The sequence below is a fragment of the Geotrypetes seraphini genome, chromosome 1, assembly GCF_902459505.1.
Source record: "Geotrypetes seraphini chromosome 1, aGeoSer1.1, whole genome shotgun sequence".
NCBI lineage: Eukaryota > Metazoa > Chordata > Amphibia > Gymnophiona > Dermophiidae > Geotrypetes > Geotrypetes seraphini.
Window position 1 is genome coordinate 215965560 of NC_047084.1, and position 22451 is coordinate 215988010.

The 22451-nt window shown below is 43.7% G+C and overlaps 1 protein-coding gene across 3 annotated transcripts in view; it reads right to left on the minus strand.

Moving 5' to 3' along the window:
- Window positions 1-9059, minus strand: part of NIPAL1 (NIPA like domain containing 1) — an 83716-nt gene extending 74657 nt beyond the window's left edge. Inside the window, exon 1 of one of the 3 annotated variants that reach the window (XM_033946023.1) lies at window positions 8559-9059. In XM_033946023.1, coding sequence (XP_033801914.1) covers window positions 8559-8668 — 110 coding nt within the window. In that variant the 5' untranslated portion in view covers window positions 8669-9059. Of the gene's footprint in view, window positions 1-1794; window positions 2017-8416; window positions 8500-8558 lie in introns of those variants that run through there. The other 2 variants (XM_033946032.1, XM_033946041.1) reach the window with 2 other exon arrangements.
- Window positions 9060-22451: the final 13392 nt, after the last annotated feature.

Here is a 22451-nt window from a genome sequence, read left to right on the forward strand (position 1 = left end):
GGAATATAAATGATAATTAACATTTTCTCTGCGTACAGCGTGCTTTGTGTTTTTAAAATTTTATTGTTGGTAGATCATTTTGACTTGGCCACAAAGGTAAGGGGGAGGGAGGGGAGCTGCTGAAAGAGTCTACCTTGACATGGTTGCAGGCTTACAAATCTTTTGGTCAAAGAGTGCGGCGACAGAGAAAAGTATGTGTGTATTCGGCCCATGAATGAAATCATTAAAACATTATAAATTGCCAATAAATTGAAATGAAAACCAAAGGATTGTGAATCAAATTGATTCTCTGACAATACAAAGATTCCAACCTTTAAAAATGATGTTACATAGTTCAGGCAACTTTATAAAGAGTTTTTAGATACTAAAATCTTGTTAATAAGGTTTAATTGACATGCTGGCACTTTGAGGAAATTCTTTGGTTTTGTGCGGCAGTTTGGGCACTCGGGCTCAAAAAGGTTAGCCATCACTGCCCTAGAGGAAAGGAGAGACAGGGGAGATATGATTCAGACGCTCAAATACTTGAAGGGTATTAACGTAGAACAAAATCTTTTCCAGAGAAAGGAAAATGGTAAAACCAGAGGACATAATTTGAGGTTGAGGGGTGGTAGATTCAGGGGCAATGTTAGGAAATTCTACTTTACGGAGAGGGTAGTGGATGCCTGGAATGCGCTCCCGAGAGAGGTGGTGGAGAGTAAAACTGTGACTGAGTTCAAAGAAGCATGGGATGAACACAGAAGATTTAGAATCAGAAAATAATATTAAATATTGAACTAGGCCAGTTACTGGGCAGACTTGCACGGTCTGTGTCTGTGTATGGCCGTTTGGTGGAGGATGGGCAGGGGAGGACTTCAATGGCTGGGAGGGTGTAGATGGGCTGGAGTAAGTCTTAACAGAGATTTTGGCAGTTGGAACCCAAGCACAGTACCGGGTAAAGCTTTGGATTCTTGCCCAGAAATAGCTAAGAAGAAAAAATTAAAAAAAAAAAAAAAAAATTTAAATTGAATCAGGTTGGGCAGACTGGATGGACCATTCGGGTCTTTATCTGCCGTCATCTACTATGTTACTATGTTACTATGTTTCCAAAAAATATTCTATCTGATCACTGAAATACTGCTTTGCTGCTGCAATCACCTCTGAATCACTCGAAAATTGTCACCCTTTCAAACTCATTTTAAGGTTTGGAAACAGAAAATAGTCAAATGGAGTAAGATCTGATGAATAGGATGGATGGTCTGCACCGAAACCCTAACTGCATCAAAACATCCATCGTTTTGCCAGCCTTTTGAGCAGGTGCATTGTCTTGCAAAAAGAGAACTCCTTTCCGCAGCTTCTCCCTCCTTTTCTCTTTCAAAGCCTCCTTTAAATCGGCACAACAAGTTACAGTAGTATTCTGGATTAACTGTTTGGCCCCTTGGAAGATGGGCAGTCATTACAGCACCTTCCTGATCCCTAAACACTGTGGCCATGACCCTTCCTGCTGACTTCTGGGTCTTGAATTTCCTTGGCCTTGGAGAACCCGTGAGCCACCACTGCATGGACTGTTGTTTTGTCTCAGGATCATAGTGGTGTAACCATGTTTTATCAACAGTAACTAGTTTTTCCAAAGTGTTGGCACCAGCTCGCTAAAAATGCTGCAAATCAACTTGGAAGTGTCCACCTGACATCATTTCTCATCATCATTCAAATATTTGGGCACCCACTTGGCTGACAGCTTCTGCATACCCATCTGCTCCTGGATTATATACCCAACACATTCCTTGGATATCTATAGTATCTCAGCAATTGTTTTACCTGATATTCACCAATCTACCAAAATTGTTTGAGGCCTCCCAGACCTTGCTGCATCCTCGGTCTCAAAATCTCTATCACTAGCACATCACTTCTTCATTTTGGAATATGATAGATATTTATTTCTCACTCAATGTTTGCATCATACATTCATGGATTTCCTTTGGAGTTTTCTTCTGCAGGAATAGGAACTTCATGATGGCTCAGAGTTCCACACTTGAAAATTTCACTCTTTTCGTTGACATGGTTCAAATAAATGATCTGAAACAATGTCAAAACTTAGCATTACGATTCTGCAAATTAGCACTTTGCAAAATAAAATAATGTTTTTCAGCCACAGTGGCAAAATAATGCTCAAAATTTAGGAAGTTAGTTGGGCTGAGAACATCTTAGCACTCCCTCGTAAGACTACACCCAGAAGTTTCAGATATGTGTGGGAGGGCTCTATGGTCAAAACAGTCACACATGCTTTTGTTTTGTAATATTTGCAGTGTTTCTATCTGGTGCATTTTTGAAAGTGATGATATTCATTCATTCAATTTTCTATGCCATTCTCCTAAGGAGCTCAGAATAGTTTAAATAAATTTATTCAGGTACTCAAGATAGGAACATGTTAAATGATTAGCGCTGTCATGCCCACTCTCCACTTCCATACACACCCCCTTAGACAAAATTACGAAAAATTATTTTAGCACGCACACAGATAGGCAAATTTACCGAGGGATGGCAGTGCATGTCCAACTGGGAAGTCCTTTTAATGTGTGGAAAGCATGCACTAGCACTTACCGCAGTTTAATAAAAGGACCCCCAGGACAGAAGCAACAGCAAGAGTATATGGTGATTGTGTTTTGTTTCAATCACATTTCAATCAATCCATGTTTGCAAGTAAAAGTGCTCAAAGAAAGAAGTATACAATAAAAATCATGTATCATACTATGAGGGTGGTTTGAAAAGTTTGGTAAAAAAGAAAGTTAAACAACATTGTCTCCATCAAGGGCTATACACTTAGGACTCCTTTTATCAGACATTTCATCACGCGCTAACCCCCACGGCACACCAAAAAACTAATGCCTCTTCAATGGAGGCGTTAGCGACTAGCGCGGCAGGCGGTATTCCACCCGTTAACCACCTACCGCAGCTTGATAAAAGGAGCCCTTAGTCCAGCAAGTTTCCAGCTCTTTTCTATCGTAGGAAAAAATAGCTTACGATAAAACTGGAAAGTCATTGGACTTAGTGTATAGCCCTTGAATGAGACTACGTAGTTTAACTTGCTTTTTTAGAAACATTTCAAATCACAAAATTATAAATGGTTGCAGTTGAAGCAGGTTATTCAGGTGGGGTTCCCTGAATGGAAAAATCTTAGTAATCAGTATAGTCTGCCGTTCTTATGTTTTCAGGTGGATTTCCTGGTACACCAGGCCGCTCAGTGGTATAAATTAATATTTGAATTTTTAAATAAGAAACCAAAGACTGGTCTAAGGGACATTTGGAGCATTGAGATTAAGCATCAAATTACTGCATCTCAATGGCCACGAATTTGGGCTTGGAGGATGAGATGTACAGCGTCGGCATCTATGAGACAAACTTGTTTTTTCTTATTACATAGAGCAGTTTGGACCCCAGTTCGTTTACGGAAATTAGATAGCTCTAAGTCTAATAGATCCTGCCACTGTCATCTCGAAGCTAGGACATTGGATCATTTACTATTCTATTGTCCATCGATACTTAGCTTTTGGAAATCCATTTGGAGCCAAGCAAATAATTTACTGGAAAATCCGGTGGCGTTATCATGATACGGTATTATTTGGTACATCAATGAGGGCTAAGAGCCAAATATCTTCTAGTAATAATAAATTGTTGCTTATTATGACAGAGGTTGCCATACAACAAATTATGAAAAATTGGAAAAATTGGGATCGATTGAATTATAATTTCTGGTGGAATTCATTATGCCATGTTTTTAAAATGGAAAGGTTACTACTAGCCATACAGCGGAGGCATTCCCAGAAATTTAAGAATGTTTGGGAGCCATTAACAACTTATTGTGCAGAATGAAGAGCATTGTCCCATTTGTATACACACGTCCAGGGTAGGGAGGGTGAGTGGGGATATTTGATGATTTCTTATGTTCAAGAACAATGGTTATGTATAAAGAGGGGGAGGGATATATGATGTGAAGTATGCGTTGTTGGAAATATTAAGTGATGCTAAAGTGTAAAGTGATTGTAATGTATTTTACACTTATTGAAAGTTTTAAAATGAATAAAGATATTTAAAAAAAAAAAAAGAAAAGAAACATTTCAAACCACCCTCATATAATCATAAAGGAAAAATTATGTTCTTACTTGATAATATTTGTTCCTTTAGTCACAGCAAATGAATCTAGAGACGAGTGGGTTAAGTCCACCTACTAGCAGGCAGAGATAGAGAACACAAAGCTGAGCTCTGTCATATATGGGATGGTCTGATCACTGGAACTTCATTATTTCTCTTAACAAAGTAGCAGAATCAATGAACAAGGCCTAACTGCACAAATCATAGTTACCAGATGCTAGGGTTCACCTTGGGGGTCAGCGCTCAGAAAAAAGATCTGGGTGTCATCGTGGACAATACACTTAAACCTTCCGCCCAATGTGCGGCAGTGGCCAAAAAAGCAAACAAAATGCTAGGAATTATTAGAAAAGGGATGGTAAAAAGACTAAAAAGGTTATAATGCCTCTGTATCACTGAATGGTGTGACCTTACCTTGAGTAATGCATTCAGTTCTGGTCTCCTTATCTCAAAAAAGATATAGCGGAAATAGAAAAGGTTCAAAGAAGAGCAACCAAGATAATAAAGAGGATGGAACTCCTCTTGTATAAGGAAAGACTAAAGAGGTTAGGGCTCTTCAGCTTGGAAAAGAGACGACTGAGGGGAGATACGATTGAAATCTACAAAATCCTGAGTGGTGTAGAACGGATACAATTGGATCAACTTTTTACTGCATCAAGATTTACAAAGACTAGGGGACACTTGAAGTCTTAATACTTTTAAAACCAATAGGAGGAAATATTTTTTCACTCAGAGAATAGTTAAGCTCTGGAATGCATTGCCAGCGGATGTGGTAAGAGTGGTTAATGTAACTGGTTTAAAAAAAAGGTTTGAACAAGTTTCTAGAGGAAAAGTCCACAGTCTGCTGTTAAGACAGACATGGGGAAAACCACTACTTGCCTTGGATCAGAAGCATGGAATGCTGCTACTATTTGTGTTTTTGCCAGGTACTTGTGACTTGGATTGGCCTCCGTGAGGATGGGATACTGGGTTAGATGGACCACTGGTTTGACCCAGAAAGGCTATTTTTATTTTCTTTTGAGAAATTCACATGGAGGCTGCCCACCTGGCCAGTGCCTAAGGAACAAAGGCAAAACTGAAAAGAGTAGAAAAGGCGGGACTCTGGATTCATCTGTTGTGACTAAACACTAAAGGAACAGAAATTATCAGATGGAACATAATTTTTTCTTCCTTGTCATCAGAATAACATAAAAATTTACTTCTATGCCGCAGTTACCGTTAAGTTCTAAGCGGTTTACAAAAGAAAAATAATACAGATGAATGAAAAGTTTTAATCACCTAAGAGTCTAGAGAATAAGTATGTTTCAAGATGTCTCCTAAAAAATTTGTAAGAGCAAGATGTTACGATTAGATGAATCCAGAGATGAGTGGGATGTAGCAAAGCAGTCTTCACTGGTGTGGGATATGGAACAGAATGAAGAAACAGAAAGAGAGACCAGGGACCCAACTGGGATCCCCAAGCAGCAGTGAGGCTGTCCATGGGAAGGGGCTAAAGCCTAACCAACAGACCGAAGACATGCAGGACCTAAGGAACTGCATGCCACAGCCCAGGAAGATCACATGCAAATCAGCGGCTAAGTATGAGGACTCCAGGAACAGCCAAAACTAGATATGCGACCTGAATATGGCACATTAACTTTGGGAGGCACGTACAACTAAGAGCAAAGAAGTTGCCCTGGGCAAGCACCCGTGGAGCTACAGAGAAAGGAATCAATGACTCACGCTCTGCAAGGAGCCGCAGACGGCATCCAAAAAGGGAGGCAGACTGACTAGTCTAATTGGGCCAGTTACTATGTCTAGAAATTGAGTCATGCGGACATTGAATCCTGCAGAGGAAGCCACGCCCAAACAAGTAGTGTCCAACATCCCGAGATGGGGTAACACAACACGGCAACCAAAGTAGTACTCTAAGTCCAGCGACAGAACACTGTCAATCTGGTAGCCAGAATTAAACAGAGTCAAATACCCTTCAGTACATCCAGAACTGGGTCAGAGCCAGAGATGGAGCTGAAGGCCCTTAACGCGTAGTCATGAGAAACCAGCAGCCGAAGCCTCTCTGTACAATCAAAGATAATATCAGTGCCATACCTCCAGCAAGCTGCTCCCCTATACTCTCTTCTTCCGATGAACAATCAACAGGAAACACTCCCGTGACTGCTATGAACACCTCTCTACTTCCTGTCTTGTCCTACACTACCATAGCTGTGCTATGTAATGCACATGAATGTCCATATAACTGTAATGTACCTTGAATGTCTAATATAACTGACTGTAATGCAATGAATGTCTATAAACTGAAATATACCTTGAATGTCTAATATAACTGTTTTGTGTCTACTGTAATCTACTGTGTATGTGCTTTTGTAACACATTCTGAGCTCATGGAAGGACGGGATAGAAATCTAAATAAATAAATCCAAAGCACCACTGCAGCGTCAGATCTGGGACAGTGCTGAAGCTCATCCGCCAAGCCAGAAAGGGAGCAGTGCCAGAAGATAAGCTTCAGTAGTGGCAGAATATAATCGAAGTTGCAGTGTATGACAGCAAAGAAACAGCTCCAGATAGGCTTTCAAAGCTATACTGTAGCTCCAGAGAGCAAACAGTACCAGACAGGTTACCGAAACCACTGTGTATCTCCAGAGATGGAGCAACGCCAGACAGGGAGCCAGAGCCACAGTGTACATCTAGAGATGAAAGTAGTGCAAGAAATGGAGCAGCCCTGCACATCCAGAGATGAAAGTAGTGCAAGAAATGGAGCAGCCCTGCACATCCAGAGATGAAGGAGTGCCAAACCGGGAGCCGATGTCAACTCGATAGACAAGACCATGAGACCCCGGATGAAGGCACGCACAAACTGCACTGCCTCCAATGGTTACCTTATGTTCTGGAACATTGCCCGCCTCACTGCTGTAACCTCACGCAAGCGCTTTCCTGTGTCTGTATGCGATTGTCATCTCCACTTCACCTCACAATCGCATACAGACACAGGCAAGCGCTTGCCTGAAGTGGGCAATGTGCCAGAACGTGACCGCCAGACATTTAAGGCACAAGTTTTCCATAAAGAATCATTCTTTATAATACCAAGGGCTTTAAAACAATCCCTGGTGAGCCGCGGGTTTCAGACTACTGCTCTAGTGCAGCTTGATAAAAAGGGAAGGGAGGGCAGTCAATACAGCATAGACAAAAAAAGTGCTAGAATTCTTGGCATGTCACATAACCTCTCCAAAAAGTTGTCTCTACACTTCACATGATACACAATGCTTGTATTGCTTTCTTGAGAGGAACACACTTGGCTCATTGGCCCTCTGTTTTGTATTATGCCCATTTGAAGAATTTAACTTTGAAAAATTTGACATGGTATTTGCAATTTTATTATGACCTTTCTGTAGTTCTATACAATACTTCTTGAAATGCTTTAGCAAAGCCATACTTTAGGATCTGAGCTCAGGATTTTTATGGAATAACACTCTATAACCGGAAGATTTACACATTTAAGAGGGTTATTTATTGTCTGAAAAATGTTAAGATTTTTTTTTAGTTACATGGCTTTTGGAATCTGAGCATTTCTATACTTGTATTTGACATGTTTATTATTACACCCTTAATTTGTAATTACAACACTCAAGATAAAAAAAATAATACAAGCTTGAATAACTAAAGCATTTACAGCTTACTTGATCAAAAAGGCACACAGTAGACATGCCCTTTTTATTGACTGTACTAAAACTGTGCACTAGAAAACTATTGTTCAGTATTCAGTTTCTAATAATATCTCGGCCAAAATGTTCTGCCGCCACCCTTGCCCTGACACACCCACACCTAGTTTTGATCAGGTGGCAATAACAATCAGCCTAATCTGTGACAGAAACTGATTCACCTTCTTCCACCCCTGAAACTAACTCCTTAAAGCCTCCTTGCCTCCTGGCTAAGTGACTCAATGACTGTCCCCTATGTTGTCTATGACAACACTTCCTAACAAAAGCAAGAGAGGTGCATTAACAGAGAAGAAGTACTATTGTTTATATGTATGATGTTTTTGCTAAAAATAAAAAGCTGGGAAAAAAACCCAGAGAAGCTTCTCAACTCCTTTAAAAGTTTGCAAGAAACCACACTTTCAGTTCACGCTCAATCAAGCAACGCTTATAAGGATTTCGTACCCCCCCTCCCCATGAACATAAGCCCAACTTTACTTTTCTTTCTGAAAGCATGGGACAGTGTTCCAAAGACTTCCAGAAAGAAATCAGTACAGTGTGGGGAAGGGGTTGTTCTCTCAAATCCAGACAAGTGACCCAACTTTTTCTGCTGCTCTCCTAAAACACCTGAGAAGGACACAGAACACCGCACAAACTTCTCAGGGCTCATCTTGTGACGTCCGCGTACGGATACAGCAGTGTTACCAAGCAAGCGATAAATCCATTTTTATTTTATTTTTTTACCTCTCCATCGTCCACAGCGCGCCTCTGCCCATATCTTGCTCACCCCTACCGCAGAAGTGGAATGTAGCATCGGTGCCTCGCTCGTCCGCGCATGTGCACCAGCAGGACATAGTCGGAGCCAGCGTAAACCAACCTCTGCTTTCCTGACTGTGTGTGGTGGTTGCGTTCGCTGCGCGGGCAGCTTCTGGAAAAGGGCGCGGGATTTGTGCCGTGAAGGGAGTGGGTTGGCTTGTGGGGTTTTCTCTCCGAAGCTATCAAAAAGGGACAGATAAATAATTTGTGTGGGGAAGTCGGGGACTGGCTGTTTCCTAAAAAAAAACAAAAACGACCGTCTCTTCCCTGCTGTTCGTAAGCTACGTCTGTACTAGACGTTGTAAAGTTCTGCTTCATTAGTGTGCGAAAGGGTAAAGTTCTACTCTTGGAGGAGGAAGGTGGGGGGAACCAAACAGGTTAATGATGGTTTTCCGGCTTTTCTCTCTCCAGACTGTGGAGGCTGGCGGTCCTAAGCCAGGGCGTGGAGTTTGGTCCCTTTGACTCTGGTCTGGTGGTGGCTGTTGTTACGTCAGAGGAGATGCCGGAGGCGTAGTTCAGTACTTGCAATGGTCTGGAGACCAGTGTAATAAACTGTGGGTTAGAGATAGGCTGGAGTTCAGTATACAGTTTCCCAATGCAAATATAAAACTTATATCCAAGGCTGTGAAAATACATTCCATGCAAATAATGTATGCAAACTTAGTGAGAACATTGGTTGCCATAGAAACATACACACCGTGTGTACTTTGTAAGGGTAATTCTGTAGATGCTGCTTAGGTTCAGGCAGCAGGAAGTTACATAAATGGCCTATTATAGAATACAGACTAGTAGAAAAATGTGCTATATTTTGTTGGGGTGTACATTACCAGTGAGTGTGCACATTGATGGAGTTTGGGAGAGCATAGGTGGATACAATTTTTAGCCCAAGAGAAGCAGGTAGCATATTCTCACGTGGGTGACATCATCAACGGAGCCCCAGTTTGGACAGTTGTACAAGAGCACTGGCACTTTAAGAACTTTAGAAAGTGCCCCCCACCCAACGTAGGCACACGGCTCCTCAGTTCTTAATTTTTTGCGGAGCTAAGAAGTCATGCTTTCAATGTTCTGCGTTTTAGCCTTCCCACTTGCGTGTGTAATTTTTCTTTACAATTTCTTTTCTGTTTGTTTCTTTATCTTAAAACACACACAAAAAAATGATATTTTTCTTTTTTTTCAACGGCGGGGCCTTCTTTCTTGCCTCAGCCTATGACTTTTGATTTAGCTAAGGCGATTTTCCCTTCCATGTCCTGCCCGTTAACTGGCTTTAAAAAGTGCGGCAGGTGCCAGCGCACTATTTCCATCACCGACTCGCATAGCTGGTATATTCAGTGCCTTGACCCCAAGCATCACATCAAGACCTGCGCATGTTGTTGAACTCTCAAGAAATGCTCCATTATAAGTCGCATTCTACAACAACAGCAGCTCTTCGGTATCATGGAGGGAGTGGAGGTATTGCATGCATTGGCATCCAAGCCCTCTGCGTCAAAGACATCGCCATCGTCTGAGGCACTTGCACCGGCACCAGTTTTGCAGGCTAAAAAGCTGCCAGCTTCCCAGAGAGAGTCATAGGCTACTAAGGCATCGAACCTAATCATGTCGGCTAAACAAAAACCCTTAATGTGACTCGCTTCAACCTCGAGGGGTGCATCGTCATCTGTGTCATCCTCTCTGGAGTGAGTCGAGGCATCATTGGTACCTGCATCAAAGCCAAAGTTATTGGTGCTCGCTTTCAAAGAAAAACTTGATGCTGTCTTTCATGTGGAGTATGGGGATATGTTTAAACTTGTTACCCTGATGTAGACTCCTCCTGTACCGGCCCAGCCTGAACATCATGCCACACGAGATGCGGGTACTACCACTGCTCCATCGATGCACCATCATGGCTTTCAGCACCTGTCATCATCTAGCCATGCATCGAAGCATTATTCTTTTAGACACCTCTCCAGCTCATCGAAGCGTCAGTCTTCTTCTTCTCGACGCTCTCAGTCTAGCAAGTGTTCTTGCAAATCGAAACACCTCTCTCCTAAGCGTCCAGAAAAACATAAACATCCTTCATCGCCTTCCTAATCAGAACGGTACAGTGCTAAACAGCAACAACGATCTCCCTCACTACTTGTGAACTCGGATCTTCGCCTGGATTCCAACAATGATGCTTCTCATTCCACCACAGAAGCCTATGACTCTCCTGGGACGCATTCTCCTTGCAAGACTCCTCCTAAAGAAGCATCTCCTTTGGAGCCCATTTCTTTTATTCACTTTATTAGACAAATGGGTAAAGACATGGAAGCAGACTCCAAATATTTGGCCGAATTTATGGAGACCATGGACTATAAACATCCTCCTAAGGAGCTTATTAAACTTCCTTTGCATAGAATCCTGAAGGAAATTCTTCATAAAAATTGGGAGTCTCCTCTTTCGGTTTCTGCTGCTCCTAGAAAGCTGGACTCTCTTTACAGGATCATTCTCTGTCCTGGATTTGATAAACCTCAGCTTTCTCATCAATCTTTGTGGTTGAATCCACACTAAAAAAAAGTCTTCCCTTTCTAAAGTCTACACCTCAGTTCCACCAGGGCGAGAGGGGCGTGCTATGGACAGGTTTGGTAGACGTCTATACCAAAACTCCATGTTTGCAAATCATGTCATAAATTACAACTTCTACTTATCTGAAGCACCTGGTTAAACAACTGCCTAAATTTCACAAATATCTTCCATCGCATCGGAAGGTGGAATTCCAATACATATCTAGCACCATTACTCAATTAAGACAACTCATGGTGCAGTCTGCATATGATGCCTTTGAATTATCCTCTAGGGTTTCTGCTTTGTCTGAAGCCATGAGGAGATTGGCATGGCTCAGAATTGCAGATATGAATTGCAGAAGCCCCTGGAGAGACATCCTTGGTGTGAGAGGATATTGCATCCCCTGGTGGGCAGGTCCTAGCTACAGGATTATTTCCTACTTCACCCAGGTGATGCTCTCCTAGGCGACCTCTCTCCTCCAAGGCAGCATAGGGACTACCAGATTAGAGGTGGAACTTCTTTACAGCATCCTTATAGGTCTCCTCTATGTATTCCTCCAAGTCTCCCTTAGCTCCTCCAAGTCTGCTACTCTAGCCTCAAGGGAACATACTCATTCTCTAAGAGCTAGGAGCTCTTTGCAGCGAGCACACATATAACCTCGCCAACCGGGAGAAAATCATACATGTGACACTCGGTGCAAAAGACTGGATAGCAACCCTCTTGCTGCTGGACTACTGTCTGCATCATGTTATTGAGCTGATTAATTAATTAACCTTATTAAGCTACTAGGAATATATTAGACTAGTATAGAGAGCCATGGAGGGGCATAATAAAAAAAACGTCTTAAGTCCTCTTTTGGCCTAAGGCTCTAAACGCTGAAAGTAGCAGCAGGGAAAATGTCCCTTCTCAAAAAAAAATGTCCAAAATGAGGTTTTTTTTAGAATGGCCTACCTCTACGTTCAGCAGTTTAAATGCCTAGACCACCACTATGTCTAAAATTACAACACATTATCAACCAAAAAATAGCCTAAATTCCAAACGCCCAAAACAAGACCTTTTAGGTGAAGGAGGGGACAGTCCTTTGCCTAAAAGCTGGATTCTGTAACCGGCGTCTGTCAAAAACAACACTGGTTACAGAATCCACCCTCCTACCCCCTTTAAAATATGGGCAGGAAGGAGCCTAACAGCTCCTGTCCACAGCAACCCTCCAACCCCCCCTTAAAATGCAACCCTCCACCCCCCCCTTTAAAATACGGACAGGAGAGATCCCAGGCCCTCCAGCCCATGACGCCTCCCATAACCGAACCCCTGATCGCCCCCCCCACCCCTGTACCCCCCTTCACTTACATTAGTTGGACAGACGGGTCCCAAGCCCATTCGTCCAGAATTGACCCAGTTGCCTTAGGCCCCTCCTGTGGGCAGGGCCTTAGGCACCTGGCCCAATCAGGCCCTAAGGCCTGCCATTCAGAGGATGGCAGGGCGGATGGGCTTGGGACCCGACCGTCCATCCAACTAATATAAGTGAAGGGGTGGGGGAGTAGTTGCGGGGTTCAGGGGGGCCGATCGGGGGACGGTCATGGGCAGGAGGGCCTGGGATCCCTCCTGCCTGTATTTTAAAGGAGGTGGAGTCGCCGTTGACAGGAGGGGTTGGGTTCCCTCCTGCCTGTATTTTAAGGGGGGGTTGGGGGGTCGCCGTGGGCAGGAGCTGTTGGGCTCTCTCCTGCCCATATTTTAAGGGGGGGGTCGCTGTGGGCAGAAAGGGTTGGGCTCCCTCCTGCCTGTATTTTGAGGGGGGTGGGGGGGTCGCGGGGCTCACGCTTCAGCATGAGGGGTTGGGCTTCCTCTGCTGGTATGGAGTGGGGGGGTGGATTGCGGCAGGAGAGATTGGACATCTCCTGCCGTGATCGCAATCACCCCTTTCCCCGAATTGCAACAGGAGAGATTGGGCATCTCTCCTGCCGCAGGTCACGGCAGTTTGAGGGTGGGGTGATCGAGACAGGGGAGATGAGGCATCTCTCCTGCCACGATTGTTGTGGTGGGGGGTGGGCAGGTTGCCGGGGTGATCAGCTCAGCAGCCCCTTTTCGGAACTTATACCTGTTTTGAACGTATAAGTTCTGATTGGGCAATCTGCTCAAGTTTCTGGTTATACTTGCTGTACGACTGTCTAGGTCGGCCCACCTCCCGCCCTATCCCCTCCTCCAGAAATGCCTCTTTTCGCTCTAGGCGTTTACAGGCAGAGGAATGGCCTAAGCTGGTTTTAGATACGTCTAAAACCAGCTTTGATTATCGGTATTTGGACGATCTGACTTTTTGATCGTCCAAGTACCAATTTAGGCTCCTTTTTGAATGTTTTGGGTTTTTTTTTATTGTGAGCCCCTTAGGATTTTATTATGTGCTTTATTTAGTGTTTGTTTCATAGATAATCTTAGGGTTATATTTATGCTTATTTACTGTTTGATTCTTTACAGGTAATGAAATATAAATTGTTCTCCTGTTGTCCTAATTAGAATAATTGACAATAAATTAAGACTATAAGTATAGCAATGAGCTAGGAGTGGGTGGGAGAGGGGAAGGTGGGAGGGAGGGAATGGAGACTAAGCCAGACCCTGCTCTGCCTGCTAGAAACTATCTCTAGCAGCAGGTTCAAGCTTACAAAACTGTAGAACAGTTATGGGCAAACTACGGCCCGTGGGCCATATCCGGCCTGTTTATTTTTTTAAACCGGTCCGTCAACCGTCTGAATTCCGCTGACCATGAGCCCTACATACCTCCCTCCAGAGCAGCATCAAGCCAGCAGCACACTGCTTTGTGGCCTCTTGTCAGGGAATTCCCTTTGACGCATCACTGATGATGTGATCAGTAACACAGCACACAGAAGGCCCCAATGAGAGAAGACTGTTTAGAGGCTGCCAGCCCAATGCTGCTCTGGAGGGAGCTATATAGGGCTCGTGGTAGGTAGGGTTCGGATGGGAGGGAAAGATGGAGGGTCAGCGGTTTGATCTGCTCTGCATCTTTTTCTTATTTTTTTTCTTAAAATTCTTTTTTTTTTTTTTGGGTGGTTGTCCTCTTCTGAAGAAAGGGACACAGTCCCGCAGAGTGGGACTGCTTTTCACAGAGAAACTTCGATGGACCTGTGGAGCCAGCTTGCTTGTGCCACCCTTCTCAGACATTATTTTGTTTTGATATTTTGTTTGAGGAATACTATAAGTTTAATTCCTGGACTTGCCCTGAATGAAGGGTGTAGCAAGCCATGTGCTGACCCGGCAGCCTGAAGAGCTGCATTAAGCTGCATTGTAATCCTAGGAATAGGTGAACTGTTTTGGTTTTTTGCTTTATTTTATGTCTTTGCTACAACTTGTGAGGGGGAATTGTGATGCCCTGGCATATAGGAAGCTGGGGGAGCTAAGCAAGTGAACTGAAACTACCTTTTTTTAGTTTAAATGTTTTAAAGGTTACTGAGTACTGAATAAATGACCACTCCATCTTACCAGTGACTGAATTGTGGTCTTATTTCTCTTTTGAGCGTTGCCAGCGTAAAGATTATCACCAGAACAGGGCTTTCAACTCTTGAAGGCACACCAGAACCATGATTAGCTCCCAATGAGGTCACCTGCCTGTGGACTGGAACCCGCTGTGTGACAAAACGCAGAAACCTGCGATGCTCCGAGTAGATTGAAATATGGAGGTAAGTCTCTGCAAGATCCAAGGATGCCATAAACATCCCAAGAGAGACAGCAGCTATAACCGTGTCACACGGTTTCTATTTGGAAATGAGGAATCCGTAAGAAGTGATTGACCAACCTGAGGTCCAGAATGGGTCTCCAGCCCTCCGAGCCATCCATGGGCATAAAGAAGTATAAGGAGCATCTGCCTAAGCCTGATTCATTTTGCTCTACCGCTTGATGTCAAAGAGACGCTGCAGGGTAGCGTGGACCTTTGACCCTTTTATCCAGACGACCTGCCAGAGAGTCCAGAAACAATTCCGCGACAAGAAAAAGAAGTGTATCTTCTAATCTAATCTTAGATTTATATACCGAGTCATCCCTAAAAAAATAGGGCTTAACTCAGTTTACAACAATTTATCTAAAAGGGATAACATTACAGTCCTTAAAAATTATCTTTTAAAAAACATTGAAACAACATGGTTTTAAAGATTTTTCGGAAGACCTGACGTGAAATTCAAGATCTTATTTGAGAAGGTAGACCATTCCATAATGCAGTGCCTCTCCCAAATGAGGTACAGCACCCATTGATCCAAGAATATGCAAGTCCACTCATGGTAAAACTGAGAAAGCTGGCCCCCGATATGTGGGAGCCCTGCCTGACTTCTGGCATCATTGGGGCTTTTCAGGGGCAGCAAAAGCTTGGGATCTGGATGCCTAAGGATGTCTCATAACAGGGATGACATTCTTGGGAATATCAGTGGGCAGAAGAGCCTGAGGATACCTGACGAAACCTGCGGGAGGGACAAAAAGTACTACAATCCCCTCATGAAGTCTTTGGACTTGTTCACTGGGAGAGATCTAGGGCAGTGATCAGCCACACTGGCCAGGAGGTCAACTAGACCTTTCCTAAAAAGAAGCTGACCCTTGAAAGAAAGTCTGCTAAAAGTGGCCTTGAAGGCAGAATCCCCAGCCCAATGATGGCTCCAAAGAGTCCAGTGTGCTGACACCATGGAAGTTAAGACTACGGAGATCATAAAGGGAGTCTGCCACAAAATCCATACCTTCCATCACCAGGTGCGGACAGGCATCCTCCTCCACAGAGGGTACATGGTGCAATCTTGAATGACAAACACGTGCCGCAAAGGAGGCTGCTACCGCAGCCTTGACACCTGAAGAAGCTACCTTAAAAAGTTTTCACACAATAACATGCCTTTTGTGATCCTGTGAGCCTTTAAGCATTATACCCCCATTGCTAGGGAGGGCCATGCGCCGGGTAACCTGCGCCACAGCGGAATCCACCTCGAGCTGCTCAAAACTGCAGAACATCAGGAGCAAGTACAGAAAGCCTAGCCATAGATTTAGAGAATCAAAAAGAGCTGTCTGGGGTATCCCACTGCTCTGTCTCCAGACCAATAAGTTGCTGGTGGGACAGAAAATAAAAATAAAAAGGAAGACAGCACAGCATAATGGTCCATGATGAACACTGAGGCATAGAAGGTTGAGAGTTCAATTTAAGCTTTCTCAGGGCATCAGCAATGAAATGGTGGACAGAGACAGATCGAAGGAAGTTTGCGGATGGTGAGGTCCTCACCCAAATCCAGACACTCCGAGGTATCACACTGACTAGACCTGGCAAGGGTATCAGTAGCATCCAAAAGAAACACAGTGTGAGGAGACAGGATAGATATTATATCCATGTGCCAACTAAGGCAATTGAGATCTGTTGTAGCCGGATGAGAAGGCTCCTGTACAGGGACCTCCAGCACCTGAGTGATCAGCCGGCTGTGATAAGAACATGTTCTCCAAATGAGCTGAAGGAAATCCAGGAAAAATTCACACCCCATGGTCACTGCTGAGTACAGCTGAGGCGCAGTTCATATAGTCCTCACTGGGCCTGTTTGAATTCAGTCAGCCTCACCACCAACTCTAGTGAGTTGGGGGAGAATTGCCAAATCCACTGAAGTAATTGGCCTTTCAAACCCCCAAATCCCCAGACCCTTGGATATATTGTGAATTCTACCCCAAATAATCTCCATCTTAGCAATGAGCGGCTTGTGAAAGCCAAACAAAGAGAAAAAGCAAAGGAAAAAGTAAAACATTAAGTTCCATAAACAGCACTGATAATTCCTTCCTATGCTCAGTGGTACTATTATGTAGCAGTCTTTGCAGACCCTGTATTTTCTTTCAAAAACAAACACAGCAAAAATGGTCCTTTCTGTGCTGGAGCAACTTTCCCCTTCAGTTGCCCTTTAAACTCCCAAAATGGCTCATGGCTGCTTGATTCAAAGGCAGCCAGCAAACACCCAATTCTTTTCACAAAAACACATGGCAGTTGTCAGTTTATCCAGAAAAAGGAAAAACTCAATTTACATCTATGCTCTCACAAACAGGTTGCACTGTAATGTACATGGGCTCCTCTTGTCCCAGGCATTCTGGCTAGTTTAAAGCCATAGATTCCTCTCAATCTTGCATTTCTATCTCATTATCTTGCCTGAGTTCTGGAACACACGGCTATGGATCCGTTTCCTCTGCTTGACCAACTCTGTGGCTTGCACTGCTCTAGCTGACTTTCTTTCAAAGTGCCACACCCAAACCTAAGTGGGAGAGGCACAGGCTTCAGCTCCCTCTGTGTTTTTTCCTGATCAGTAATTAACCTGAGCAAGTGTGGATTTAAAGGGGACAGTGCCTGTTTCCTGGGCTGTGTTCTAACAATGTTTAGCTTTTGTTTAAAACTGCTTTTACCCTCTTAGGGCACTGAATCTTCCCAGGGCTCCTGCTCTTGGAAAACTTGGCTAGAATCAGAGTCTTGATCAGTGACCAGAGCTGAGCTGCTGCACTGGTCAGCTCTTCTCAGTTTAAGGGCTGTTTCTTTGCTTTTTAACTGGAACAAGATTAGCAGTAGCACTGGACTTGTTTCAGTTTCCATGTTCTTCAACAGCATTTCCAGTTTGCAGCTCTGCCCTTTGGGCCCGCAACAGCGCCCCACACTTTCGTCAAGGTGATGGTAGTTGTAGCAGCCTTTCTCTGCAGACAGGGTGACCAGGTCCATCCTTACTTGGATGGCGGATTGATCCAGGCTCCATCTCAGCATGAGTGTGAGCGAGCGATGGAGACGCTGGTGTCTCTGTTATAACACTTGGATTGGATTGTCAACTCCAAGAAGATCAAGTTGACACCGTCACAGACCTTGGAGTATCTGGGCCTTCTCTTCAACACCTTGCAGGACCATATATTTCTTCCTGAGCTACACAGACAGAAACTTCAGAAGCAAATCAGAGATCTCCTGGATCTTCTGGTTCCCTCAGCGTGCATTATTTGCAGATGCTGGGGACCACGTGGCTCCCTGGAGGTGGTCTCTTCTCTTTTGGTGGATTGAACCAGCTCACAGTTGTCTGCGCTGGTGGCTTCAGGGGGAGGCTTTCTGCTAGGGCAAACCTGTTCGAATCATGGAGTGGTTCACTCTCATGATGGATGCCAGTCAGTTGGGCTGGGATGCTAACTGTGAGGACCACTCCATTCAGGGGCAGTGGACTCCACGTCCGAAGCATTAGTTGGTTGATCGATCGATCGTCAGGAACTTCAAGCTATTTGGCTGGCGTTTCTCACTCTCCTGCAGGGAAAGAGGTGCGAGTGTTCTCCGCCAGTGCTATGGCCTGTGAATTGTCAAGGTGGTCCTCGTAGCACTCCCTTGGGCCAGAAAGCTGGCATGCTGTTTCGCTGGGCAAAGTTACATCTTCTGTCTCTCTCTGCAGTGCGCAGGGCCAGAATCTAAACCATACAGCCAGACTTCCTCATTTGTCTGGTCCTGGACCCAGAAGAATGGTTCTTCTTGCAAAGAGTGTTCCTTCTTATTATGCAGCGCTGGGGCCCACCACAGATGTGCTTGATGGCTTTAGACAGGACCTTGAGGGTCAGGCACCTCTTCAGTTGAAGCACAGAGCATGGAAATTTAGTCTGGATGCCTTGGTTCTATCCTGGCCAGCTCTGTGACCTCTGGTTGGGTCCTCTGCAGGATAGCATCACATTCTGGCTTAGTAATCCTAGTGGCTCTGGAAGCCGTGGTACACAGATCTCATATGTTTTTAGCAGGACCGGAAGCTCAAACTCAGCCTTGATGGAACGTGGTTTTTCTGATATGGTTGTTTTGATGCTTTTGAAATCTAAAAAACCCTCTACTTTGGCTTCTTATGCCACAGCCTGGAAGGTTTTCCAATAGCGGTATTCCAAGGACCCAGTAGAGCCTGAGTGGGTTCCATTTCCAATGGTTCTGTCTTTTCTTCCAGCAGACTTGGATATGGGTTTGGCTATGGTCTCCCTTAAGGTTCAGATAGCAGGCGTTTCATGCTTCCGAGCACATAGGAGTTCCAGTTCACTTACTGCTTATCCTGATGTGACCAGGTTTCTGAAAGGGGTGCTTCGCTTGTGACCTCCAATGCGTCTTTCTTTCCCTATTTGGAATCTTAATCTCTTTCTGCAGGGTCTTGTGGAAGCCCCATTTGAACCACTAAAGGATGCTTCTCTTCTGGGTCTAACAATCAAGTCTGTCATTTCTGGTCACCATTGCCTTGGCATTAAATTACTTATAAGAATAATTCTCCACCCATAAAATATATCACTCTGAAATAGAGAAATATATTTTATAAAGAGATCTTAATCTAGAGAAAGCCCAGCCTGTTTAAAACTTAGTTCTGTATAATGTATATTAGAGAACAGAAATTTAGAACATTTAAAAGTAAACTGAAATTTTATTTATACAAAGCCAATTTATTATAAGATCAGGCCGGTAGAAGCAATTACAAAGTAGGATCAAGGAACAAGGAAAAATGTGCCCCAAGATAAAATATTGCTAAAGAATAGCATGATTAATTTTAAGCTGGTTCTAAAAGTTACAATGATGCAGGCTTTTGCTGGAAGAATAGTCATTCAAGAACACATGGTAGAGCTAAGAGTTTTCAGTGACATATGGTATTAGCTGGGAGCCCATGGCCTGTAGAAGAGATGTTGCAGGAAGATGTGGTGCATGTCCCACAATGATCCCCGAGAGAGCACAGCATGTATTTCCAGTGATGGTCCAAAGAAAAGAGGGAGCATAGTGAATTTTCCTCTTTTTATGGATTTTGGGGAATTGAAATCTGGTTCAATTAGTGAGACAGGAACCCAGGGGCAATTGTCCAGTCCCAAGGCAGGAACACAGGGGTATATCTCCTCCCTTAGGCTGGCATTTTCTCCAATCCCAGAGAAGTTTCAAATCAAACTTTTTTTCCTGTTTCTAGTTGCATGATGTAATCTGATTGAATCTTAATCAAGGTTATCTGGCTTTGTCCTGAGCATGCTAGTAGGGCAGTGGTTAAACTGCCATCTTTTCAGCCTTGAGTGGTTTAAGTTCTTGTCTTTTGTCTTAAAAGTTTCAGGTGAATCTGTCTTGAGTGATTTCCTTTGTCCTGTTCCAGTTTCTGTTTGCAACTTATACACCTTCTATTATGGTGCAGTAAAGTTCCGTTTAGCAGAAACACCAACCTGACTGTCTTGGGTTCAGGCTGAAAGCAATGCTGGCTTAGTTTTTCAGAAACATATCTTATTTCAAGCCATATTTTATACTCAATAAATCCCCACAAAATTTAATCATATCTTGGTTCAGGCAATAAATTTATACTTTAACTCCTAACAAAATTAATCATATGTTACATCGGCACAGCATATTTTGGAGCTTTAGGCTTTTTTGTGCGGGGAACCCTTTCTACGGATCACGGAAGTGGGGGGGGGGGGGCATGCATTACCATGCATTACCTTCTTTTTTTTAATCAAAGATGCATTCTGATTTCCATGTCAACCTGGAGGTTTATTTGCCTACGTTTCTCTACGGGATCATAGCAAAAGGATCAGATCCTACGCTCTTAGGATGTCAGAAGATGAATGACATTTGAAGTAGACAAAGAAGAAAGACTTTCAGGTATATGCTCTTCTCTTTGTCCTGACTAATCCGTCTCAGCGAGGTAGGCTGGCTTCTAAGTCCTCGATTGCTCGTTGAATTTGTATGACCATTTCAGCGACTTACATTGCCTGTGGTTAGCAGTCGCTGGTTTCTGTTACGGCCCACTTGGCTAGGTGTGTTACTGCCTTGTGCGTGGTGGAGTCTTGAGTGATTCATCCAGAAGACATTTGCAGGATGGCCACTTGATCCTCTCTTCATACCTTTACCCGGTTTTACCAAATGGATGTGGTGGCTTGCTCTGATGCTGCTTTTGGGATCTCAGTGTTGTGGGCAGGCTCTTCTGTCCCTCCCTAGATGCTGCCATTGCTTTGGTATGTCACCTAGAGTATGAAATCTGGAAGGGACATAACAAAATGGAAGATTAGGTTTTTACCTTTGATAATCTTCTTTATGTTAGTCCCTATAGGATTACATACAACTCGCATTTTATGTATAAGCTCAGTTGTTTGGAATCACCTGCTTTGTTTCTACTTTGGTTATTCTCCTTACAGGCTTCAAGATTTTCCAGCCAGTCAACAGATCCTGGGGGCAGTTCGCTCTTCTGTGAGTATGTATCTTATGGCTGTTTCATGTGGGTGCTTGTTGCACACAACAGGTTCTATATTCTTCCATATCTTTTCTGTGTTGCATTTTACCTATTTATTACTTGTTTTTATATTTTGCAGAGCTGATCATAACAGAAATTATTTTTGCTGCCAGAGAGATTCCCCCGTGCCCCCTTATTTGTCATGGATTGGTTCCAGTATGGTTGCTTGGCTTTGGGATTGAACTGTAGGGGGCTCTAACTTTCTCTCTAAGGCAGGAGGAACACATGCTCTGAAAAGTGTTTGGATTTCTGCAACTTCCAGATTGCGGGAAGGGATTGAACACATGGAGTATGGGATCCTACAGGGATTAACAGAAAGAAGATTACTGAAGGTAAAAACCTAATCTTCCAATTTGATACACGGATGCCATTATAGAATTGGCACTCAGTGCTGGGCATCGGTGTGCCTACTTTGAGGTGCCCAGTTATAGAATTGCCCTCCAAGTATGTGCATTTCTTTAGAACAGGTGGCGATCAATTGCCCTAGGTCAACCCTGGTCCCCATAGAAACTCCTTTATATGTTTTGCCTTGGCCTCTACTAAGCTAGTTGTTGTGAAAGGCAGCCAGGCTCCCATTTCTGCTTCTCTGTTCTGCCTGCTGTGGTACACAGATCTGATACACTTGTTGCCAGAGCCTCTTCTGCTTCCCTGGGACCAGGGAATTCTTAGCCAAAAACTGCTGATAGAGGATCTCAATCCCTTCTGGATTATGGTCTGACCCTTCAGGCAGCATATGAGAAGAGAGTACTCTGTTTCAGTTAACTCCACTCTCTTGAAGACTTGTAGATGGTCCACATACTTGGCTTACATACATTTATTTATTTATTTATTCAGTTTTCTATACTGTTCTCCCAGGGGAGCTCAAAATGGTTTACATGAATTTATTCAGGTACTCAAGCCAGTGGCGTACCTAGCATATGTGACACCCGGGGCCCATCATTTTTTGACACCCCCCCCTCATCTATATGAAAAATATGATTTTTAGTAACAATCCACATATCGCACAACAAGAGTGTACCTAGGAAAAGGCAGCATCTTAAACACTGCACTGAGCACT